Source organism: Rhamphochromis longiceps, linkage group LG2, assembly GCF_057381845.1.
Source record: "Rhamphochromis longiceps isolate RC_006_pf linkage group LG2, R_longiceps_female_GT1.1, whole genome shotgun sequence".
Taxonomy (NCBI): Eukaryota; Metazoa; Chordata; class Actinopteri; order Cichliformes; family Cichlidae; genus Rhamphochromis; species Rhamphochromis longiceps.
Window position 1 is genome coordinate 35114246 of NC_140558.1, and position 20977 is coordinate 35135222.

General features: G+C 41.2%; 2 protein-coding genes across 4 annotated transcripts in view; both read right to left on the reverse strand.

Moving 5' to 3' along the window:
- Nucleotides 1-1776, reverse strand: part of kcnip1a (Kv channel interacting protein 1 a) — a 55166-nt gene extending 53390 nt beyond the window's left edge. Inside the window, exons 1-2 of one of the 2 annotated variants that reach the window (XM_085425415.1) lie at nt 1589-1776; nt 1079-1439 (exon numbers count right to left, since the gene is read on the reverse strand). In XM_085425415.1, the coding sequence (XP_085281541.1) occupies nt 1079-1166 (88 nt within the window). In that variant the 5' untranslated portion in view covers nt 1167-1439; nt 1589-1776. Of the gene's footprint in view, nt 1-1078 lie in introns of both variants that reach the window. The other variant, XM_085425406.1, reaches the window with a different exon arrangement.
- A 5542-nt stretch (nt 1777-7318) lies between these two features.
- On the reverse strand, nt 7319-20753 carry LOC146677728 (uncharacterized). 2 transcript variants are annotated; one of them, XM_085425437.1, is made up of 18 exons: nt 20620-20753; nt 19284-19489; nt 18860-19001; nt 16978-17862; nt 15810-16286; nt 14377-15717; nt 14172-14261; nt 13873-14028; nt 12785-12901; nt 12431-12553; nt 12274-12330; nt 11634-12182; nt 11024-11272; nt 10093-10786; nt 9799-9929; nt 9669-9722; nt 9389-9565; nt 7319-8475 (listed from the first exon to the last, which is right to left on the reverse strand). In XM_085425437.1, exons 2-17 carry the CDS (start codon nt 19454-19456, stop codon nt 9437-9439), a joined length of 5367 nt encoding a protein of 1788 aa, XP_085281563.1. In that variant the 5' UTR covers nt 19457-19489; nt 20620-20753; the 3' UTR covers nt 7319-8475; nt 9389-9436. The 2 variants fall into 2 exon arrangements, with proteins under 2 accessions (XP_085281563.1, XP_085281572.1); XM_085425446.1 differs by lacking the exon at nt 9389-9565.
- Nucleotides 20754-20977: the final 224 nt, after the last annotated feature.

A 20977-nucleotide genomic window follows, 5' to 3' on the forward strand; every position in this document is an offset into this window, starting at 1 on the left:
TTTTTTTTTACATATATGTGCTCATTTGTGTATGTTTGTGATTACTTTCTGCTAAGTGTGCATTTTATTTCCTGTGAGCATGACAGGGGAGCACTTTATGTTTGCTGCTGGTTGCTCTTTTGGTTTGTCTTCTAAAGACTGATTTGTTATGCAACCAAACCTCAGCAGAAGCTCCTTCATGACGTTATGAGCGTGTGAGACCTCGAGGGCAATTCTACCCACTGTGGCTGAAAGCTTGAGCCATCCACAGACATGTTTGTGAGTGTGTGCGTGCATGCATTTGAGTAAGCCTATTGTGCATCTACTGTATGTGTTTCACTGAATTCTTAGAAATTTCCCATCCCACCAGAAACAATTTCAGCTGGCTCAAAGAGTATTATACAGTAAGTGTGTGTGTGTTTGTGTGTATGTGTGCATTTGAGGAGGCTTGTGCGTGTGCCTTCAAGCAGCTGCTATGCTGCAAACAGTTTCTGAAGCACGGCTCTGTGTGCCTTTTGCCTGCACTGCTTTCCTGCTTCGGCAGTAAAATGGATCGCTTTAATGCTGCACACGCGCGCACACAAAAACATCAGGCCAGTAACATGAAGACACAAGAAACATGCAAGCACATACACACATATTAACCACTAATAAATCACAATAGTAAAGCCCTTCGTTTCCTCTCGACATGTGTGTGCAACTCCTTTCCCCGCCGCTGCCACACCGACGCTTTTTATTACTCACATTTATCACAGGAGCACACTCGCACACACTCTGTTCTGTATCAACTTTATCTCTCCTCTCTATTAGTCGCTTACTCCCTTCATCTCTGTCTTTTTCAGTCCCCCCCCCCCCCTGTGGAGAACATACTGAACAGAACGAGGTCAATAGCAGACAACAGTAGATGCCGCGGAGAGTGAAGAAAAGAGTTGCACGAGCTGAAGATGAACAATGAAGTGGACTGAACTTTCACTTCTGATTGTGTGCTAATAGGCTTTCCTGCAACACTATCACTGTCTGCAGCACCCACTTTCTGAGCAAGCAACTTGTGCAAATTCAAGAACTTAGGAATATAGCCATGGCTCAAGCACATACGTACCTTTGATGAGAGTCCCAGTGACCAGTTTGTGAAGGGTCACAGCAAACTTGACAAGACCTTGTTTGCAGCGTTTTGCACACCCTGTCATCCTGACAGCGACCCGGGATGCAGCAGGCTGAGCAGGGCCAGAGCAGGACAGGGTTTCCAGGTCCAAGTCAGCACCACCAGTAGCAGCACTCTCAGATCAATACAACTTCTTCTTAGTATATGTATCCAACACCGGCAAAAGGAGCAGAAGATAGAGGCTTACTACGTCGCCTTTCGTCTTCCTAAGCTGGAGGGGAAAGGAGGAATGGTGATCTCCCTCTGTTTTTCTCTGCTTTCCCTCCCCCGCTCTTTCTTTGCCTTCTCCAGCTCACCTCTGTGCGTGTCCAAATTAGTGAGATGTGCATTTAGTGAGAGTGAGAAAGAGAGAGAAGAGAGGAAGAGAGAGAGAGAAAGAAGGTGTGTTGAGGAAGTAAAATTTGGTGTCCGAGTAAGACAACTACAGCTTATTAGAGATTCTCTTACATTCCAAGTTTCCATGAAACTTCCTTCTGCGGACAGCCTGTGGGGTTGCAGTAATGAAGCAGTCTCATGAACTCTTCGTTGCTTTTTCTGTCCTTCTTCTTCCTCTTTCTTTTCCTCCTCTTTATCAAATGCGTTCCCCTTTAAGTGGGGAAGCAGCAATACACTTTCAGCACCGGTGACAATGGACAGCTCCCCACCACGCAGACCAAACACACTAAGCTTGTTCTGCTTCTTTCTGTAGGCAAACACACGCGCACACACACACATGTTAACATGCACACACACTCCTCCTTCAACCCCTCCCACAACCCTCAGAACACATGAAGGCACTTGGTCTTCGTCCGCTGATGAAATGAGCTTTGTCTGCAAACACCAGATTCAGCATTTATAAATATTATCACCAAAATTAGAAATAGAAAAACTCTGTGATTTTAAAAGGTATTCAACTTGACTGTGTTTAACATTTATTTATTTATTTATCTTTTGTCTTTTATATTTTATTATTATTATTTTTGCTTTTACTCATTACGTGTAAATTTAAGTGGATTTCACATTTAAAAACCAAATAAACAACTTAATATAGAGTCAATCTCTGCCTGTCAGCTGCCATGGAGCTGTCACAGGTCAACGTTCATCCAATCCAGTCTATGCTTTTTCTTGAAGCCCATCCCAGCTGAAATGGGTTGAGAGAAATGATGCACAGTAGACGCAGAGAGACAGTAAACCATTCACATCTACACCTTCAGCCCATTTAGAATCAAAATTAACTTCTGTGAATGTCTCCGGAGTGGAGGAGGAAACAGAAGTATCTGGCAAAAAGTCAAAAAAATGATGTCCTACTCTGACCTGCCTAAAAAGTGGTAACGTCAGTATCTAAAAATACTCTGCAAATAAAATTCCTGAATTTAAAAACAAAACATATGTGTGTGTGTGTGTATGTATATATATATATATATATATATATATATATATAAATCCACCTCATTTAAAATGTAAGCAAGTTTAATCTTGATGTTTTATATCTCAGCCTTTACACAAGCTTTTACTCTATTGATTCCTTTGACCTCAATCACAGTTCATCAATAGGTTTTCAGCCAGACAGTGAGCATGCTAATCAATCGATCCATTTGTACTTAACAATAATTGTTACGGATCACATGCTTTTGACCATTACCATGGCCCCTGATTCATCCTTACTACACTTTTCATCGCGCTATCATTGTCATCGTCATTATCTGAATGTGGCACATAACTCAAGAGAGATGACAAGACTAAAACAGAGAGGAAAAGATGGAAAAAAGAGGAGCACATGGGAGAGACAGAGGAGGCAGGGAGATAATCTTGTAATGTCTTTCTGGGCTATATTTGGCTCCAAATCATGTATGGCTACTGGATCAATGACTGGAATGTAAAATACTGAACAAACAACAATAAGAGCAAAGGGATGGGGGGGTGAAGAGAGGAGAAATGAAGAAATAGATACAAACAGACACCTATGGGGGGAGAAGGCAAGCAATGAAACAATAAAAATGCTAATGAAAGGAATAAAAACAGAAGAAATAGGGAGAATTGATGAAGGTGACGTGGAATGAGCTGGGGACTTTGCCAAGAGATGGAAGAGGGGAGGTGTTAGCAGGAGGCGGGATGTAAAACTCAATGTCCCGTACCATCTCAGGGTTATTTGCTATCAAACTGAAAGGGTCTGAGAGGACTGGGATCGATGCTTATCTTCAGTTTCGAAATGTTCTGGCTCACACTTTCTGAAAGCAGTGGAGGGTGGGATGGAAAAACTGACATGAGAGCAGAGAGAAAGAAAAAGAAGGAAGAAAGAGGAGGGGTGGAAGGAATAAAAGCAGGTAAAAAGGCTAAGCAGAGAAGGAGGAGGAGGTGGGGGGATTGTTTTTTCAGGCATCACCACTGTTTCGGCTATTAAGCATGAAGGAGATTACTGTGTTGGAGAATTTGCATAAACATGCTTCTCTATTACCGCCCCCATTGTTCATGATTAATGAGATTAGGGTTGCCTTTGCGCACAGATTCAAGGATGTAATAGCAGCTAATTGCTTGTCTCTTCCCAAATTAGAAGTTGCCTTGTTTGATGTTTGTTTCAACATGGATTCACTCAAAGTGATGGAGCTCTCATTTCTTTGCCTAGGAGAGAAAACATACCTGATAGGCACTGTGGATGATAAAGAAATGGAGAAAATTGAAAGGGAAGTAGAGAGAGAGGCGAGAAGAGAAAAATCTGGCTTGAAGACAGAGTTTCATGATCCACGGCGGCAATAAAGCACCTCAAAATGAACTCAGAAAGGGACCAAATGCTGAAGAAAAGACACCAGGGTAGTAATATACTGCTTATTTGAGAAAATGGTAAAGATGTGACTAGAAAATGAAAATGGTTTGCAAGCAGCTGGGAAGAAATAGAGATGCATAAAGAAAATCAGTAAACAGATCTGAGAGTGCCCACAGGTATGCAAATGACATAATGGAAAAAGCTAAAAGAAAGAGAAGAAATATAAGAGATGGAAGCAGTGAAGTGAAAAGAAAGGAGGAAAAACATGGGACTATGAGGGAGATGAGACAGCAAGAGGAGGTGGAGATGGGCTGAAAAATGAGTGAGACAAAAAGAGAGGAGATTGCTTTGAACGCTGTAGATCTGTCAGAATTGAATCAGAGGCGGCCAGCTGTAAGCTCTGATAGTGCTTTGCCTCTAAATATACCGGGCTGTGAGATGGACTGATAGGGCAACAACAACAGACACAACAGAAAATAAAGCAGGGTTTTCAACCCATGACTGAAGAGAACTGGGATGCAAAACGCCACGTACGTGTGTCCGCAAAGAATTACCTCTTAGCAGTGTGCGATTTTGTGTGATGACAGTTTTAGAATACGTAAGTGTGTTTGCATAATATGACAATATCCATGCAAGTTCCAGTGTTGCCAACCCACATGCCTGCATTGGCATACCCATTTAACAGGGTTGATATCGCATCCATGTTTGCTGCCGCACGGCAACTCGACTAAACAACCTTAAGCGTCAAGACCCATCTGCCCTGACACAGCAACAGAAGAAACCCTGCTTTTAGAGCTCGTCTTTGGGTGTGAGCAGCAAATGCTGCCCTGGAGGTCTGGAAGTCGACTCCAAACCACCACCCCACACTTTGCCCCGGACACTCAGGGTGTCAGTGGCAGTTATGGAGTGACAACGTCCCCTCTGGGTGAAATTACAACCTCAACACACCATCCCTCCTCTCCTCTTTCTTTTCTTTGGCTCCATTTCCAAGAAACCCCCCTCAAGACATTCTGCTGATGACAACTGCTTGTCAGGATCACAGCACATACACATGCACAGCTTAGGACACACTTATGTGCAGACACAGTCCTGCAAAAAGGAAATATCCCCTGCAGAGCTCTCTCTCTCTCACACTCTGACACACATACACACACAAATACACAGAGAAAGCTCCAGATGTGTCTTTAAGCATCACTACAGAATATTCTTGAGCCCAGCTGTCTCTGATATTGACACCCCTGAGACAAGTTGTGCATTCACACTTTTTAATCTGTAGTTCCTCTTTCTTCATCCATCTCTCTCCACCATTCCATCTCTGTAAACCCCATGTTGGCCTCCATGGGAAGAGTCAGTGCTGAGGTGGGCTTCGTTAAGAATGGATCAACAGAGATCTCACGTAAATACGACCATAGGCCCACGCCACTACTCTGAGCCTTTGCATCATGTATGTTGGAGAATATATTAATAATTAAGGTGAGTCTCCCTGGAGAGGGTATGGGCAGCCCTGTGGGTCTAGCCCAGCTTCTTTAATTTAAAGGCAAGTTGTGTAAAAGTATCTGCAATGCAGTTTCCATTTAAGCTCCTTTAGTTGGTGCACTGCAGGACTTCAGGAGACCACATTTGTCTAGGAGTTGAGTCAAAACCAGCCATCTAGGAGGCAACTGCAATGGGACTAACATGCAATACAGAAAATACGCCCCCTAGTATTCTCTGAAGAAAAATGATATCAGCTGAATGATATGAATTCTGTTTTTATGCATGGAAACAAAACCTTCTTGCGTTCTGCAAACTTAAACTGTACACAAGCCCCAATTGCATTTCCACTCACCACTTTCAAATTATCTAAGTTTTATTGTGCTATAATTACTCATTATTGTTATATTGTTCATACACCACACCTGTGTACCTGGCCCTGCACTCTGTGATAGCTTGGGCAGGAAGCAACCACCCCCCAAAACCATCCACACCCTCCCAAGTTTGATAAGCAGTTAAAAATAATTAGGTTTCATACGAAACATCAATATCTAAAACATTTAGGTCTGTAACTAACATTCCTACTTCTTATAGAAAACTGAAAATTGCCTCAACAAGGTTATCACATTTCAAGAAATTCCTAAAATGTGCTTTCCATTCATCTTCCTAACTGCTTATTTAATTCAGGGTGGGTGGAAGGACTCTCTGGACAGGTCAACATTCAATTACAGGGCTAACTGCGAGAAACAGACAACCATTCACACCTACAGCCAATTCAAAAGCACCAGTTAATCTAAAAAGCACGTCTTTGGGAGGAAGCTGGAGTACATGGAGAAGAACATTCAACAATGTCTAGAAATGCCTTCTTCAGTGAATGATATCGAGTTATTCAAAGGTTTTATTAGTGCAGGAATAGCTTGCAGTATTATGGAAAAGTATTTCAGTGTTGTACTAATTTAGACTGGCACGGAGCAGACTGTGTTGTCCATGCTTGCTGTATTGTTAGGTTAAAGACTATAACTTAAAGACTGTAAGTTAAATATGCTCTTTGGTTTCTAGTATTACACTGGATGAGGATGATATAAAATGCAGTTGGCTTAATCAACAATGAAAGCCAGCTGATCATAGTCTGCCCCAAAAAACTCTACTGGGCCTCAAATTATGTGATTTACCTCAAAGTAAGGATAGACCCATTTCCCAAACCCCTTACAAACGGGAAATTAAAAATGAGTGTGTGAAATTAATAAAAAGAAGTATGACCTAAAATGTGAAATAAATATAAAAACACAAGTTTTAAACTTACCCTAGGTAGAAATGTTTTTTAAGTCACTGCTCCATTCACTCAGTGCAAACAAAGACACAGTCCCCCCACCTCCCTTCACCTAGCACTATTTCTGCTGAGCATGAGCGATGACATTCTCAGAGGAGCTTCCAAATCTGCCGACTACAGCAGGTGAATATTTGGCACCTTGCTGCCCCTAAATGCTTCTTCGCTTTTTGGTGTTGTGCCTGGATTGTAATGAACAAGGAAAGCGGTGAGATGTGTCAGGCAACTTCAGCCTTTCTCTGTGTGCACATCAGCATCATCCACTCCATTAAACCTCTGGTGAAAGGTGTCAGATTTATACACACAATCACAGAGTAAGAGCACCTTAGCCAACACAATGATGGTTTCAGTGCCTGCCATCTAGTGTTGACTGCGTGGAAAGATTACTGCACACCCGATCAGTGAAGCTTGCTGTTCTGGAATAATCACATAGCTCCAAAATATCTCTTGTATTAATCCAGTAGGTTTTTTAATGGCTTATTTAATTTAACTGCCAGCCACTAAGGGAGCGTTAAAGACTTCAATTTACCACAGAGAAACTGGAAATTGCTTAATTCAGAGATGTGTCATACCTTTTGAATTCTAAAACCAAAACTGCACATGCACAGACAGACAGAGAGTAAAGATAGACTGCATATAAACATTTATTCTCTGCACAGCTGTAAGGAATCAATGGGAAAACAATATTATCAATTACTGATAGAAAAATACCTTTGCTGCACCATGATCACTCTGCACCCGTACATACAGTTAATAGTAAAAAGAACATAGCGTGTTATAATTTAAAAAAAATAAAATAATGCAAGCGTGCAAACATGACATCTATTAGGTATGAAAGTGTCACTCATACAAAAAGACATACAGTGTGTGGTATATTGGCATATTTTTTTATAATCTCTACAAAAAAATATCAGTGATAATCTCTTCTTTAAAATTTCTTCTTCTAGATTTCAATACTGATTGTGTGCAAATTTTTCAAACTTAAACAACATCTGCCGTCTGTGATTAAAGAAGTCCTGTAGACCTATGAGGAGAAGGAAACAGAGAAGTCTTTGGAGTGAAACATCTTTTCAAATATTTGGCTTCGTGTGTAAAAATCAAGTACTGTGAACTTTGTGTACAAGGTTGTGTCAGCACATTTTACAGTGTGTGTTGCTGTCAAAAAGGCTTTTCAAATACTTCACGTCCCTTTAGGCAGCTGCTCAGGTCCACAGTCCACAGAGACAGTAATATGACAAGCAGTGTGACACATTATCTCCCTGTGTTTAACACAGTGTAAAAGTGCAGCAGAAGCAGACATCCCTTTGTCATTTTTATGTCTTGTTTGACCAGTGTTAGTACATGTTGGTGTCACAGGCAGCGTTTTACAGTATGATTCAGCTTGGCTTCATAAACATTTGCACTTAGCAGTTTTTCATGAGAAAACTGGCAATCGTGTGGACCGGCAAGCACAACGTCTCGCTCGTTTAAGAAGTCCAGCAGATGAGACTGTAAAACAGAAAGGTCCTCCAATGAGGATCGACCTGCTTTTACATGCACATTAACTCTGAGAGCCGAGGCAAGGATCTTACACAGTATTTTGTATGACATCTTTAGTTCATCATTTCGAGGTTTAGTGGCCGACCACAGGTCACCGCATGATCATAGGCTGGCAATAACCGTGTGAGAGGAGTTTTTTCTGATTGGTTGACCTGAGCCTGACGTGGAGCGGTTATCCAGCAGTGTGACTGTGTCTCAGTCGAGGCGGAGGTGAGGGCGCTCCCTCAGAGGCCTGCAGATATAGATGTTTCTGTGCTGAAGGACAGACACACACACACACACAGGACACGCAGGACAGAAAGAAATTAGATTATCACAGTACAGTCTTTTTAGTGGTATATTGCGGCAACACGCAGGACACAGGAGAAAATACTTTTAATTGAATTTTGTTGTTCTTCAAATGTGAACGCTGTAACACGATAAAATGAAAATATGTATATACTGCTCAAAAAAAAATTAAAGGAACACTTTTTTATTAGAGTGTATCATCAAGTCAAATTAAACTTCTAGTCAGTTAAGTAGCAGTGGGGCTGTTAATCAGTTTCAGCTGGTGCACTAGAGGCACAACAATGAGACAGCATCCAAAACAGGAATGGTTTTATAGGTTGAGGTCACTGACGTTTTTCCCTCATCTTTTCTGACTGTTTTTGAGTATTGCATTAAGCTGTGGTCAGTGATGGTCTGGGGAGCCATATCTGGGGAGGGACGCACACACATCTAAAGGCTAAGCAACAGCATCCTGACTGCGATTCCATATCAGGATGAAATCTTTGGACCTATTGTCATATCCTACGCTTGTGCAGTCAGTCCTGGGTTCCCCTGGTGCACAATCATGTCTCATGTGGTGGAAGTATATGAGCAGCTCCTAGAGGATGAAGGAACTGATACCACTGACTTTCCCATGCTCACCTGACCAGCATCCAGTAGAACACCAGACGTGGTCCAGATCATTAGGATCTAGTGTGTTTTCAAAGTGATTTGCTTTCATTTTTTTTTTAGCAGTGTACATAATTATGTTACAAATGCAGCTATAGTGCATAAAACAATCACTAATGGCACAAACTCACTGGGAATCTGCAGTATTTCTACAGAGATTCAAAAAAATATAATAATATACATATTAATATTCAAACCTGGTGAAAACTGGTATAATAATCTTTGGACCAACCTGCTGATCTGAGCATCTCTGTGGCTTCACTGTGGCTTCACTGTGGCTTCACTGTGGCTCAGTTCTAACTGAGGTCCGAAACACAGTGTGTACACTATCTGAACTAAGTCCATTAGATCCCAGTGTCTGCACACTGATGTGGACAGGGACACTCAGGTCGATATTTTCAAGAATACACTGCACAGACAGAAACAAGACTTACTTTGTGTGCCCTGCTTTCATTCATACTTTGATTTACTTATTTATCATGACAGGATGGATTTTGTACAGCTGTGGATACCTTGGTGCATGCTGAGCTCATGACAGATTTGTGAAAGTCCCCATCAACATACACCTGAGAGATAACAAGACATAATGAGTACAAGAAAAACACATACAAACGAAGATAATCCTATGTATTGTTTACCTACCCTGTAGCCATACACAAACGTGCCATTACTGCATCCCAGCTCATCGAGTGGTGGTCTCTCCCAGCCAATCATAAGGTTGCTCTGACCCACTGTTTTGATGACTTCAATGGAACGAACCTCGGCTGGAGCTTCTGGAGGGGATTGGACACAGAAAAGTCAAGTACAGTTATGCTCTCTGCTGCTTTTATTATTCCCTAGTTATTACTAAACCACACCAAAACAAACACAGATAGCAGGACTTAATATATCCAGAATTTACTATTAGTTTACTAAACCAAGTGGTATGAACAGTACCTGGCTTTGGTCTTTTTCCTAAACGAGCGGTGAATGTTGTGGCAAACTTGTTCGATCTCTCAGGAGAGCAGTGAGACAGCTGACTGGACTGAGAAACTTCAGGGATAGCACCATCCATTTTAGAAGTCATGTTGAAAGTTGTAACTTCAGGGGCAGTTGATATTTGAGAGGCAGTTGGATCTGAGGAAGTGGCTTTTGGATTAGTAACAGCAGAGTCAAAAGTAGCAACCCTCTGTAGAGAAGCTTTATGCGCGGCATAGGATACATCAGGGATTGCAGTGATTTTCTTTGTAATTTTTGAGGATAATGTTTCATTAGTGCCATTACTTAAAATGGATTTGACATTATTTGCAGCCGGGGTGAAAAAAGTAAAGTTAGAAGAGCTAGAAAGAGCAGATGTGTCCCCTTTAAGGTGATGGTTAGTAAAGATGCTGGGACTGAAGGTTGCATTAACTGATCTAGATGCAACTGCTTCAAAAAGTGTTGGTGACTTGTTAGGGGCAACTGGTTTAGTTGTTACTACTGGAGTGTGTGGAGCTTGGCTCATAGCTGTGGTGACTGTGAGAGAGTTGATCTGCGCGTTATTGAAACTCAAGCTCAGCGTCTTAGTCTGAGAGGCTTTGTTCAGGTCTGCAGGAGCTGACAGTGATGGACTCCTCCTGGGGTCCTGTCCCCTTCCTCTGCTCTTTGGAGCCTTGGGATGGAGACAGATATTAGAATTCATTAGATATATAAGATCTGATTGGATTTGACCTACCTTACTTTACGTGGAAATAACTTCTAAGTCAGTGAAACTTCAAAGGACAAATTGTAGATTAGAGTGGCTTTTATTTCATATCAGAAAAAAGCAAAAATCTATATCAACCTTTCCGTATAATTCAGCACTAACCTATATTTTTGTTACTCTATGTTAGAAAACTCCTAAGTGTACCTCAAAGCTGCTCCTCAGGGTCTTCTGTAGCTGTTCGTGGAGGTTAAGGATCTTCTCAGGACTACTCAACCTCCTCTTTGGACTGGCAAAGGAGACAGAGGAGGGAATGGTAGGACTCAACAAGTATCCAGTCACACTGGTGGCACAGAGGGAGGACTTCTCTTTCTTTATCTCCGGATGATGAAACACTAATTTCTCTGGTTGACTGGCTGCTTGGGGCGGTCCACCGGCAGAAGGAGACAGCTGTGCCTGGATCGAGAATAGACTGTCTTAGACTTTCACTGAGTCTACAATTTCTAATGTAAAGTACAGTCTTTGTTTGATAATTTAAGCACTGGCACACTGAGGTCATGTTAGCGTTCCCTAACAAAGAATATTTCAGAGAGTTTTTGCTCTATAAAAATTATCTTTCACTGTAAAAACATAAGACAGACACACTTTTCTGTAAAGCAGTGAAGTGAGAATAAATGCAGGCCTGGCAGAAAACATACAATAAATAACATAACACAGAAATCTGGAACTGAGGCTATGTTATTTTTTTATAAAAAATATTACAAATTAAGGTTTTAAAATAAGCTTTTATTAATTATATTTATTTGCATTGCCTCACCGGCACTGTATCAGTGATTTCTCGCTCATTTGGTGGAAGAGCAGGTGACGCTGACGCCTGGACGGTGGCTTGCTCTTGCACTGGTGAGGATGGCACAGATGAGTTGGCGTCTTTCTTTAGTGATCCTGTGAGTACAGGTGTGAATTCACTACCGCAGTCTTGATGATTTCCTGAAGATTCGGTGGAAACTATGGAAATTTCTTTCCCTCTGCCCTCTACTCCAGCTTCAGGTGTGACTCCAGTTTGTTGATGCTTTTTTACAGAGGTGGATACAACCGGGCAGGTCCGATCAGTTATGAATTTACTGGTGCAGCTTTTATATTTTGAACTAAATTCAGGAGTAAACCCACTAGCGTAATCCCAGGTCTTTGTGTTATTTTCCAATGTGAATGCTGCAGTGTACTCCTGCAGAGCGGCATCGCTGAGCAGATGCTCGACCTGCTGTGTGAGGTAGGGGTTCATACAGCCTTGTCTCTGCAAGATCTTCATCATCTGATCTAATAAGCTGTTCCTCTCCTGACACTTCACCACTAGGCAAGACAGCTTGGCCTGTTATTGGACAAAATACCTGACAGTCAGAACGAACCACTAAAATCTGTTGAGCAGAACCTGAACATAAATCTAGTCTTTATTTCCTCACCTTTAAAGGTGGTATATCCAAGTCTGTCTGGCTTTTCCTTTTCAGCAGCGCATCATACTACAAATAAGTAAAATTTTAAACATGACAATTGTTCATTAAGTATAAAGAGAGAACAGTTTATTACTTAAACTTAGATGCAAAACTACAGCTGACCCACCTTAGCTCTGATGTCATTGTAACGTGCCCTGAGTGAGACAAGAACAGTATTAACGTCATCCCTGCTGCCTTGTCCTCTTTTCAGAGCTATATACTCCGAGTTCAGCTCCTCTAGAGCAACAGTCTGTGGGGTTTTACACACACACATCACATCAACACACACACAGACGACTTATGAGTAAAACTGTCTCCAGCCAAGAATTAGAATGTGTCAGTGTATTACAGTCTAGTACAACATATCAGCATCATGATAATGATTTAAGTTTAACGCTAATTTGTTCAACACATACGGCCACTTAGAAGTATTTTATGATGTATAAGAATCCAAATAACAAAGGCATTTTGGCATTCTTACCTTGGCTTTGAGCTGAGCTGTGAGGATGTTATATCGCTCCTCTGTTTGAGCCTTGAGTGACAGCATGTCAGTCTTCTCCCGGAGCAGGCCTGTCAGTTTGTTCTGCAGCTCCTTCACCTGCAGAGACAGCTGCTCTTTAGGTCTAACGCTTAAACTTTGTGTACAAAATTAGCTGAAAGGCCTCAGAGACAAAAAACACACTGAATGATTAAAATTCTTGATGGATTTTCATGTAGTACAGCCACGTCTAAATTATTCAACACCTGCAGTACCTGAACTCTGCTTTTTAATCATTTCACCAATTGGTGGTGAAACCCAATTAAGCTTCTGGGAACTCTAATACAACTATATTTGATTCAACTGTGAAGCAAATATAATTGTTGCATGTGTGGGTTTAAGATGAGTAACAAAGAGGAGGGACAGAGTTCGAGGCAAAGACACACACTTGGAAAAAGGTGCAAAAGAAAGAACAGCTTTTCTTTGAAGGGATGTTTGAAAACAGCAGGTGAGAAAAACGACTATTTCTGTGAAGGACTTAGAAGAAGGGCTAGAAGGAGGCGAGAATAAAAGTATCATCAAAGACTATAAATGAGTAGACTTGAAAGGCAAAGGTGTAAACTTTGGAAACTTCAGCACACTCCAATCTAAACCAAAAAGAACATAAAAGTCGACTCGAATGTGCAAGACAAAATGTAAATAGGACTTTAAAGCTCTGGGGGGTTTTCTTTATGGTGTGATTAAACTCTATTTCTTAAAAATTAAGTCCAGTGTGCCTGTTTTAAGAAGTATAAAGTAAGCCGCTCCTGTTGTGGAGATGCTTCGTGGCTGCAGGAACTGGTAAACTTCACTGTTACTGGTATTTTGTTTTTCTATTGAAGCGCGTAAAATTAAAGCCCTGTGATCAATACGTTTTCCAACAATCCAGTCAACCAATCTTGAAATGTCCTTGGAGACTCAACCAGTTATGTTCGAAAATCAAATCTTCTTACACTAATTATATAAGTTTTGCACTTTTTTAACATGTAGAACATGTTGCAGATTTAGGGGCTGGTATCATTTTGACTGTATCTGTAAATCTAGTTGAATACCTGGGTTGTGAGGTTGTAATTTTCCTTCTTGATTTCTTCCATCTGATTTTCAACATCTGTGAGCTTCATCGCGTTTTCAGCTGCTTGGCTCGCCTTTCTCTCCACCTCCTCCCTCCTCGTTTCTGAATGACGCAGTTCACCCTGAAGCCTCTTGATCTGAAGATATATACAAAATGAGGAAAGTGTGGTTTTGAAACATATATTATGGCTCTCTAAGAAAATAATATGATGACAAGAAGGATGAAAAAATCTGCATAATACAATTTTTCTAAACTAATAACAAACTCGCTTAAACCCACCTCTGCACGGCTCTTGTCCATTTCCTCCTGTGACTTCTTTAGCTCTGCTCCCAAAGTTTCAATCTCTCTCATCAGATCATTTTCTTCCTGCTATAAATCAAAAAATTTGATGCCTCAAAAATCATGCCATGATACTGAAAGGATATTCTGTAAACTGACACAACAGGCCCTGACATCATGCACAAATGCACTCCATTCTCAATACCTGTATTAAGTTTCCACCATGGTTATTAGTCTGGCATCTTTGTGTAGCATAATCTGCAGTCTCAGCAGGAATCTCACTCTTCTTCGTCAAACCAGCGCTGCTTGAGTTCAACATCTGCTGCTTTTGATTCCTCTCCTCTGTTTGTTTTTGGATGCTGAGACCTTGTAGGCTGTCTCTTTCCTCCCTAAGGTCTTGAATTACCTGCATTATCTGCTCTTCTGCTTGTTTCAAACAACGGACTGAATATTCAGTTCTTCTTTTTTCTTCCTCCAAGCTGCTTACTGACTTCATCAACCTGTCGTGTTCTTCCTTTAAACTGTGAGATATTTGCTCCTGGTCTCTCTTTTCCTTCAGACACTTAAGAGAATCGGTTAGTTTGTCTCTCTCTTGTTTCAGATACAGCACTGTCTGGCTTAACTGGTCTCTTTCTGTCTGTAAACTCTGCAGTGACTTCATTATTTCCTCTCGCTCTTCTTTTCCACTTGAGAGAAATTCTAATATTGCCCCTTTATCTCTTTCAAGTGCAGATAAAGACTTGGTTAGCTGCTCTTTCTCCTCTTTTTGGCCGTTTATGGACCTTTTAAAGTGTTCTCTTTCATCTCTCAGCCCACAGACTGCCCTGCTCAGCTGCTCTTTCTCTTGTTTAAGGTCAGCCAGAGCTTTAGAGATGTGGTCTTTTTCCTCCTTCAGTCCCCATACTGTCCGAGTTAATTGCTGTTTCTCTTCTGTCTGTACTTGGACTGACAGAGCTACTTCTCTTTGCTGCTCTCTGAGTGAATTTATGGATTTAGTCAATTCTTCTTGGTCTGTTTTGAGGTTCTGGACTGAATTGGTCAGCTGGGCTGCTTCATCTTTTTGTGAATCAAGATGAAGATGATTTTTTTGTGAGCTGCTTTTTAGTAAATCACAGAGATTATTATGCTGACTACCAGATACTGATCCTGTTTTCGTAGAGTCAGTTTCTTGATTGAACATCAAATGTGAAGCTTCTTCTCCTTGGACTAACTTCTGCTGCAGATCCATGATGGTGTTCAGATCATCCTCAGTCTTCTTGGTGAGTTCTGAGATCAAACACCCCTGTTCCCGGTTCTCCTGCTCCAGCCTGACCTGATCCTCTTCTAGCTGGGAGATACGCTCCATCAGTTGGGTTTGCTGCTTTGTGATGTCATCCTCTTTGCGCTCAATGTGAGCCAAAAGCTCCTGGATCCTCTCTGCCAATGCCCCGTTTTCCTGATTCAGGCTTTGGATAAGATCATCCTGGGCAAGAGCAAGAATGTTGCCATCTTGGGTAGGAGATGACCTGGGTTGATCATTCCCACCATAAGTAGAGGGTGTGTTAATCTGTACAGAGATACAGAGTTTGATCAGTGATATACTGGATGTCTTTGGTGGAAAATAAAAATGATAAGACTACTAAACTACGTGTAAAATACCTTTTCTGCTGAAGACCTCTGCTCAGTCTCTGCCTCTAGTTCCTCTGCTTGCTTCCTGAGTTGTAACTTCAGTTGAGCATTTTCCTCAGCTATCTCCTTTAGCTGACTCTGTGTGTGCTGCAGAGCAACCTTCAGGTTGTCACGTTGCTCCTGAAGAGCTTTAAGATCTCTATCTAGCCCCAAGCTCCTGTAAGCTTCCCTCAGGGCATCAGATTCCTCACTGGGGCTCTCTTCTACGTTTAAGTTCCCTTCAGAGCACCAGCTTCCAAGTTTAAACTCATCTATTGATTCTGTAGTCAAGGAAAGTGACTTGAAGTTGGCACTGGATTCAGACCCGTAGTGAAACAGGTTTACAGGATGACTTTTAGTTGGCATTTTTGATTTAACTGCTGAGGAATAATGCTCTGTGCTGCTCTGTGTGCTCTCTGCTGTCGCCTGGTGGTGAACAAGTGGAACCTCTGATGAATAAGGCTGCACCTGCACAAAAATCACAATTTTAAAATATTTGACAAAGTCGATAGAATAACAACAATTCTTATAACAAAGAATTGTAAAGTTCCTATGCTTCCTTCAACTATGGGAAATACTGATAATTTTCACACTGCAAAACATTTTAATTAATTAACAATTAACACTGGTAGCCTAAGTTCACAAATAGGTGATAATAAGTGAATACATTAAAAACAGCAGTTTGTCTCCAAACCGGCATCAGTAAGTCGTATATGTTCTGATATTTAGATATCAGTAGTGTCCTGAACTCCTGATGTCCCAGAAGTAAATACTCGGGAGGACTCTCTTATTGTACTTTGTACTTAAAACTTTAAAGGAACTTGAAATATGGAACTTCTCCTGCTGTAATCAAGCTTTATTTTCAGAGAGCACAGTCAGACTACCTAATTAAGTTATTATTATAGTAGTATATTATAGATAGATAGATAGATAGATAGATAGATAGATAGATAGATAGATAGATAGATAGATAGATAGATAGATAGATAGATAAAACATTCATATAATATTAATAATATTAAATATTAATATTAATAGTACCCCGCCTCCCGCCCTATGACAGCTGGGATAGGCTCCAGCGTCCCCCGCGACCCTGAAAAGGAGAAGCGGAAGCAAATGGATGGATGGATGGATGGAATATTAATTGGATCCTACAAACCTCTCCTGAGCAAGCCACTGATGGCTGTCCCGTGGCAGTGGAATATGAGAAAATGTTGGCAGTCCCAGAATTAACAGCCAGACTGGAGTTGGGTGTGCTGGTCTCAGGACTCAGGCATGCGGATGATTGGCTTGGTATGTGGTTAGCCGAATCCCTGAGGACCTGCTGCAGTCTTAGGTTCTCCTCTCTCAGGTGTTCAAGCTCCTCCAATAGCGAGTTCTCAGATAGTTTCAGCTGATGGATCTCTGACTTCATCTCATCCACGCTGCAGCTGAGGAAGTGGTTGCTCTCCTGGGCCTCCTGGAGCTGCTCCATTAGTCTCTTCCTCTCAGTCATCCTCTCCTCCTCTCTCTCCAGCAGTACTCTGAGATCCTCCTGCAGGCTGACAATGAATCCTTGTAACCTTGCCTCATTTGAGGACTGTTTTGTGTCACTGTTTCTTCCTCCTCCTATGCTGTTCTCTGCTTTTCCCTCATCGCCCTTTCGCCTTTCTTCTCTCTCAGTTCCAACACTTGGCTGCCATTTCTTTCGCCTCTCTTCCTTGGTCTCCTCTTCTCCTTCGCCCTCTCCCCTCATGGAAGATAGTCTGTCTTGTTCTTCCAAGCACTGCACAGTACCACCAGTGATTCGGACTGCTCTGATAGTTGTCATACCAGTGGCGGCACTCACAGTCATGTCAAGTAGCTGCTTTTCTAAAGTGTAGATGCGATTCTGCAGGCTCTGCTCTCTCTCCCAGGCCAGGCTGAGCTTGTGTTGGAGTTGGGTTTTAAAGTTTTCAAAATACTGGGCCTGTCGACTCATCTCTCCCTCTTTGGCCTTCAGTTGCCTCTGACAACGTTGCAGTCGCTCCCTCCACACTCGCTCCTCTCGCTCCTTCTCCTGAGTCTGAGAGAGACAGAGAACAGAATCTTGCTTGATAACATGTTCTACAAGCCTAGTTTGTGTGCTAGTATTTGTAGTAGTAACAGTCTTAGCTGTATATGATATCTATAAGACATATATCATCAGCTGTATTTGTTTTACTGTACAGTGGCAAACTAACTACTTTAAATAAGTTTCCATCATTCAAACTTCTTAAAGATACCTAAAAGATATGTAATCTCAACAAAGATGATAAAAAAACTCTATGCTCACTATCACACTAGCATGTTGTTGTTGTTGCTTTTTTAATTTAACCTTTATTTGACCAGGAAAAGAATAGAAATCTCGTTTACAAGAATGTCCTGGCCACAAAAGAGAGCAGTACAATCATACACTTCATACACCAGACAGGCAATAGAAATAAAACACAGACGCAACCAAAAATGATAAACTTCAGTGTCAATAAAAATGAATACCTTAGTGATAGTAACCGTCTAATAGGAGCTGCAAATTTGAATGCTCTTTTTCCAAATTCAGTGCAAATGTTTGGTATAGACAAAATGAATGAATCTTGGGACCTAAGACAATAACCTCTACACTTTTTTGACTCTTTTGAATGTGTAGGTAAAAAAAAACCCAGTATATAACAGTGGCTGAGTCATGTAGTATGTATCTGTTTTGGCCAAATAAATGCATAAAAATGGCCTGTAAGTGAATTTATGTGACTACTCAAGGTATGTATAAAGTATATAAAGTGTGCTACTTGCAAAATATATTATAACAGTAAAAGTGTTAAACTATTAACAATCCAGCCTTTAAAACTTTGCATTTAATGGGAATTCATTATTTTTATAGGTAAAATCTGATATTATTTTATCCATCCCAGTAAACTGCACAAGCCTCTCATTCATATCTGAAGTACATATTACTCCCATCTTCTAAAACTTGCATATTCAAAGCTGTAAATGTATTTTATATTTTCTACATCAGTGACCCACTGAATCTCTCAGACAGCACTCACCATGGTCCTGACCTCCTCCCTGAGCATGTGGAGTCTCTGGTCCAGCCTCTGGGAGTGATGCATGTTGGGGAACTGAGAGGCAGACGCTAGCTGATATAGCTCCAGCAGGAGGCTCCTCTCTGACGTCTCCAACTCTCTGATCCTTATCAAATAGCAAAACAAGATCGCATTACATCATCTTAACACCGTATAATATCATATAAATGAGCTTTTAAACGTTAAACTGTCTCTGATTAAAAAAAAATTGATTCAGTTTTATCTCCTAACATGGCAGTAGATGCAGTGAGTAGTTTTCAGAGGTGCACTCTCAAGCTTGCATGCAGTGCAGTCAGGTGTGTGTGATACGTGATATTATGTTGGCCAAAAGTGAGCGTACAGTAGCAGATGTGTGTGTCACTGGATCCCCTCTCACCCAGTCTCTCACCTGTTCCTCAGGTAGCTCTCAGGCTGGATGGCTGAAACCGCTCTCTGCTCCAAGTCCTCCACTCGATCACACAGCACACGCAGGTCCACATCAGCTCCTACAGAGTCCTTTACCATGGCAACTGAAGTGCATCCGGTACCTGCTGAGTCTGACGAGGTCATGTGATCCTCCATTGGGTCAGCTTATTCCCACTAAGTTAATTTCACCTGCAGTACAAGAACTGCCGGTGTCAAACTCAATTCTTAAAAAAACTAAAACTCATACACGTTTTCATACATTCATTTTGGCAGCTTGTATGTTTCCAGTTAACAACTCTGTCACATTTGTACAGACTATAACTAAGACAAACACAGACACACACAATAAAGATACATGCACTTAAAATACAGTCATGTATTATTCACACTGTCAACAGCCTGGAAGCAAGTTGTTGGACACACAATAATCTATCAGGTTACGCCTCCTTCTAATCATCCACTCCCATCCTGCACCTCCTACTGTACCACACTGGACAAACATACAAAAGTTTTATGTCATACAATCACTTCAGTTCAACAGTTTGTGTCTGCACTGATGATTGCTCCTGGACATAGTGTGCGTTGAGTAATATCGTTGATTGAATATTGTTTGAAGATATATACAAAAAAAACGTGAACCTAAACATTTCGAGGGACGGTCCACTCCAAAAATTAAACAAGCACCAATTTTTCTCTTTTGTTTGTAGTGTTTTTTATTTACCTATTGTTTTGCTCTGAGTTATCCTGGCTTGGAAGTATCAGCTATGGAGATTCGTGGCACCTCTTAAATATGATGGAAACAGAGGTTTTGTGGTAAAAAAGTACATTTGCTAAATATCTCTTTTGCAGAAATCATGATTGCAATGCTAAAAAGACATCCACAAACCAGATTCATATTGAAAGACTGTTTCCTTAATACCAAAAAGGAGGTGCAGAAAGATGCATGCAACTACCAGTGACACGAGGTGTCTGCTTATAGCACCGTGACAGGATGTAAGCATTAACGGTGTCCCACTCAGCTGAACCGTTATGGTAGCTATTTGCATGCCACTTCCACCTGGCAGTGTATTAGTTTAGCTGAAAAAAGAGTTCCTACTTGAAACTATTCACGAAAAGGTTTTTGAGATTTCTGGCAATCAAGTGTGGCAAATGTGTAACAGTGCAATTACATAAATCAGTGGTAGTGTTATTAGAAATTCAATCATTTACAGATTTCTTGTAATCTAAAAATAGACAAAGTCACAAAACCTTAATCGAAGCCATCCTTGGTGACAAATTTGCAAAGGAGTATTTATGAAAGGTGAAGTGAAACAACAAACCTGTTTTTGCGTTTTCACCGTTCGTTCCTTTTCAGTGCGTCAAGAAACCTCCAAATAGTTCAGCTCCTGCTCAGCGAACTTAGACGCACTGCTGTTTCCTTAGAAACGGCACAGACGTTGGACTTTGCCAAAATCCTCCATATCCAGTTGGCGCTCAGCTTGTTCACCCTGTCAGTCAGCCTTGTGCTTTCATTCTTCTTCTCCTCTCTCCATTTGTCCCCTTCCATTGTCCTGCTTGGCATTCCTTCAGCTGAGGCTGTGGCTCTTCTTGCGTTTGTAAATCGTCTGATTCAGATTTTTCCCTCGTTAAATCAAAGTGTTTGCTTTACAGAGGAGTTGGGGTTTTATGTTCCAGGTC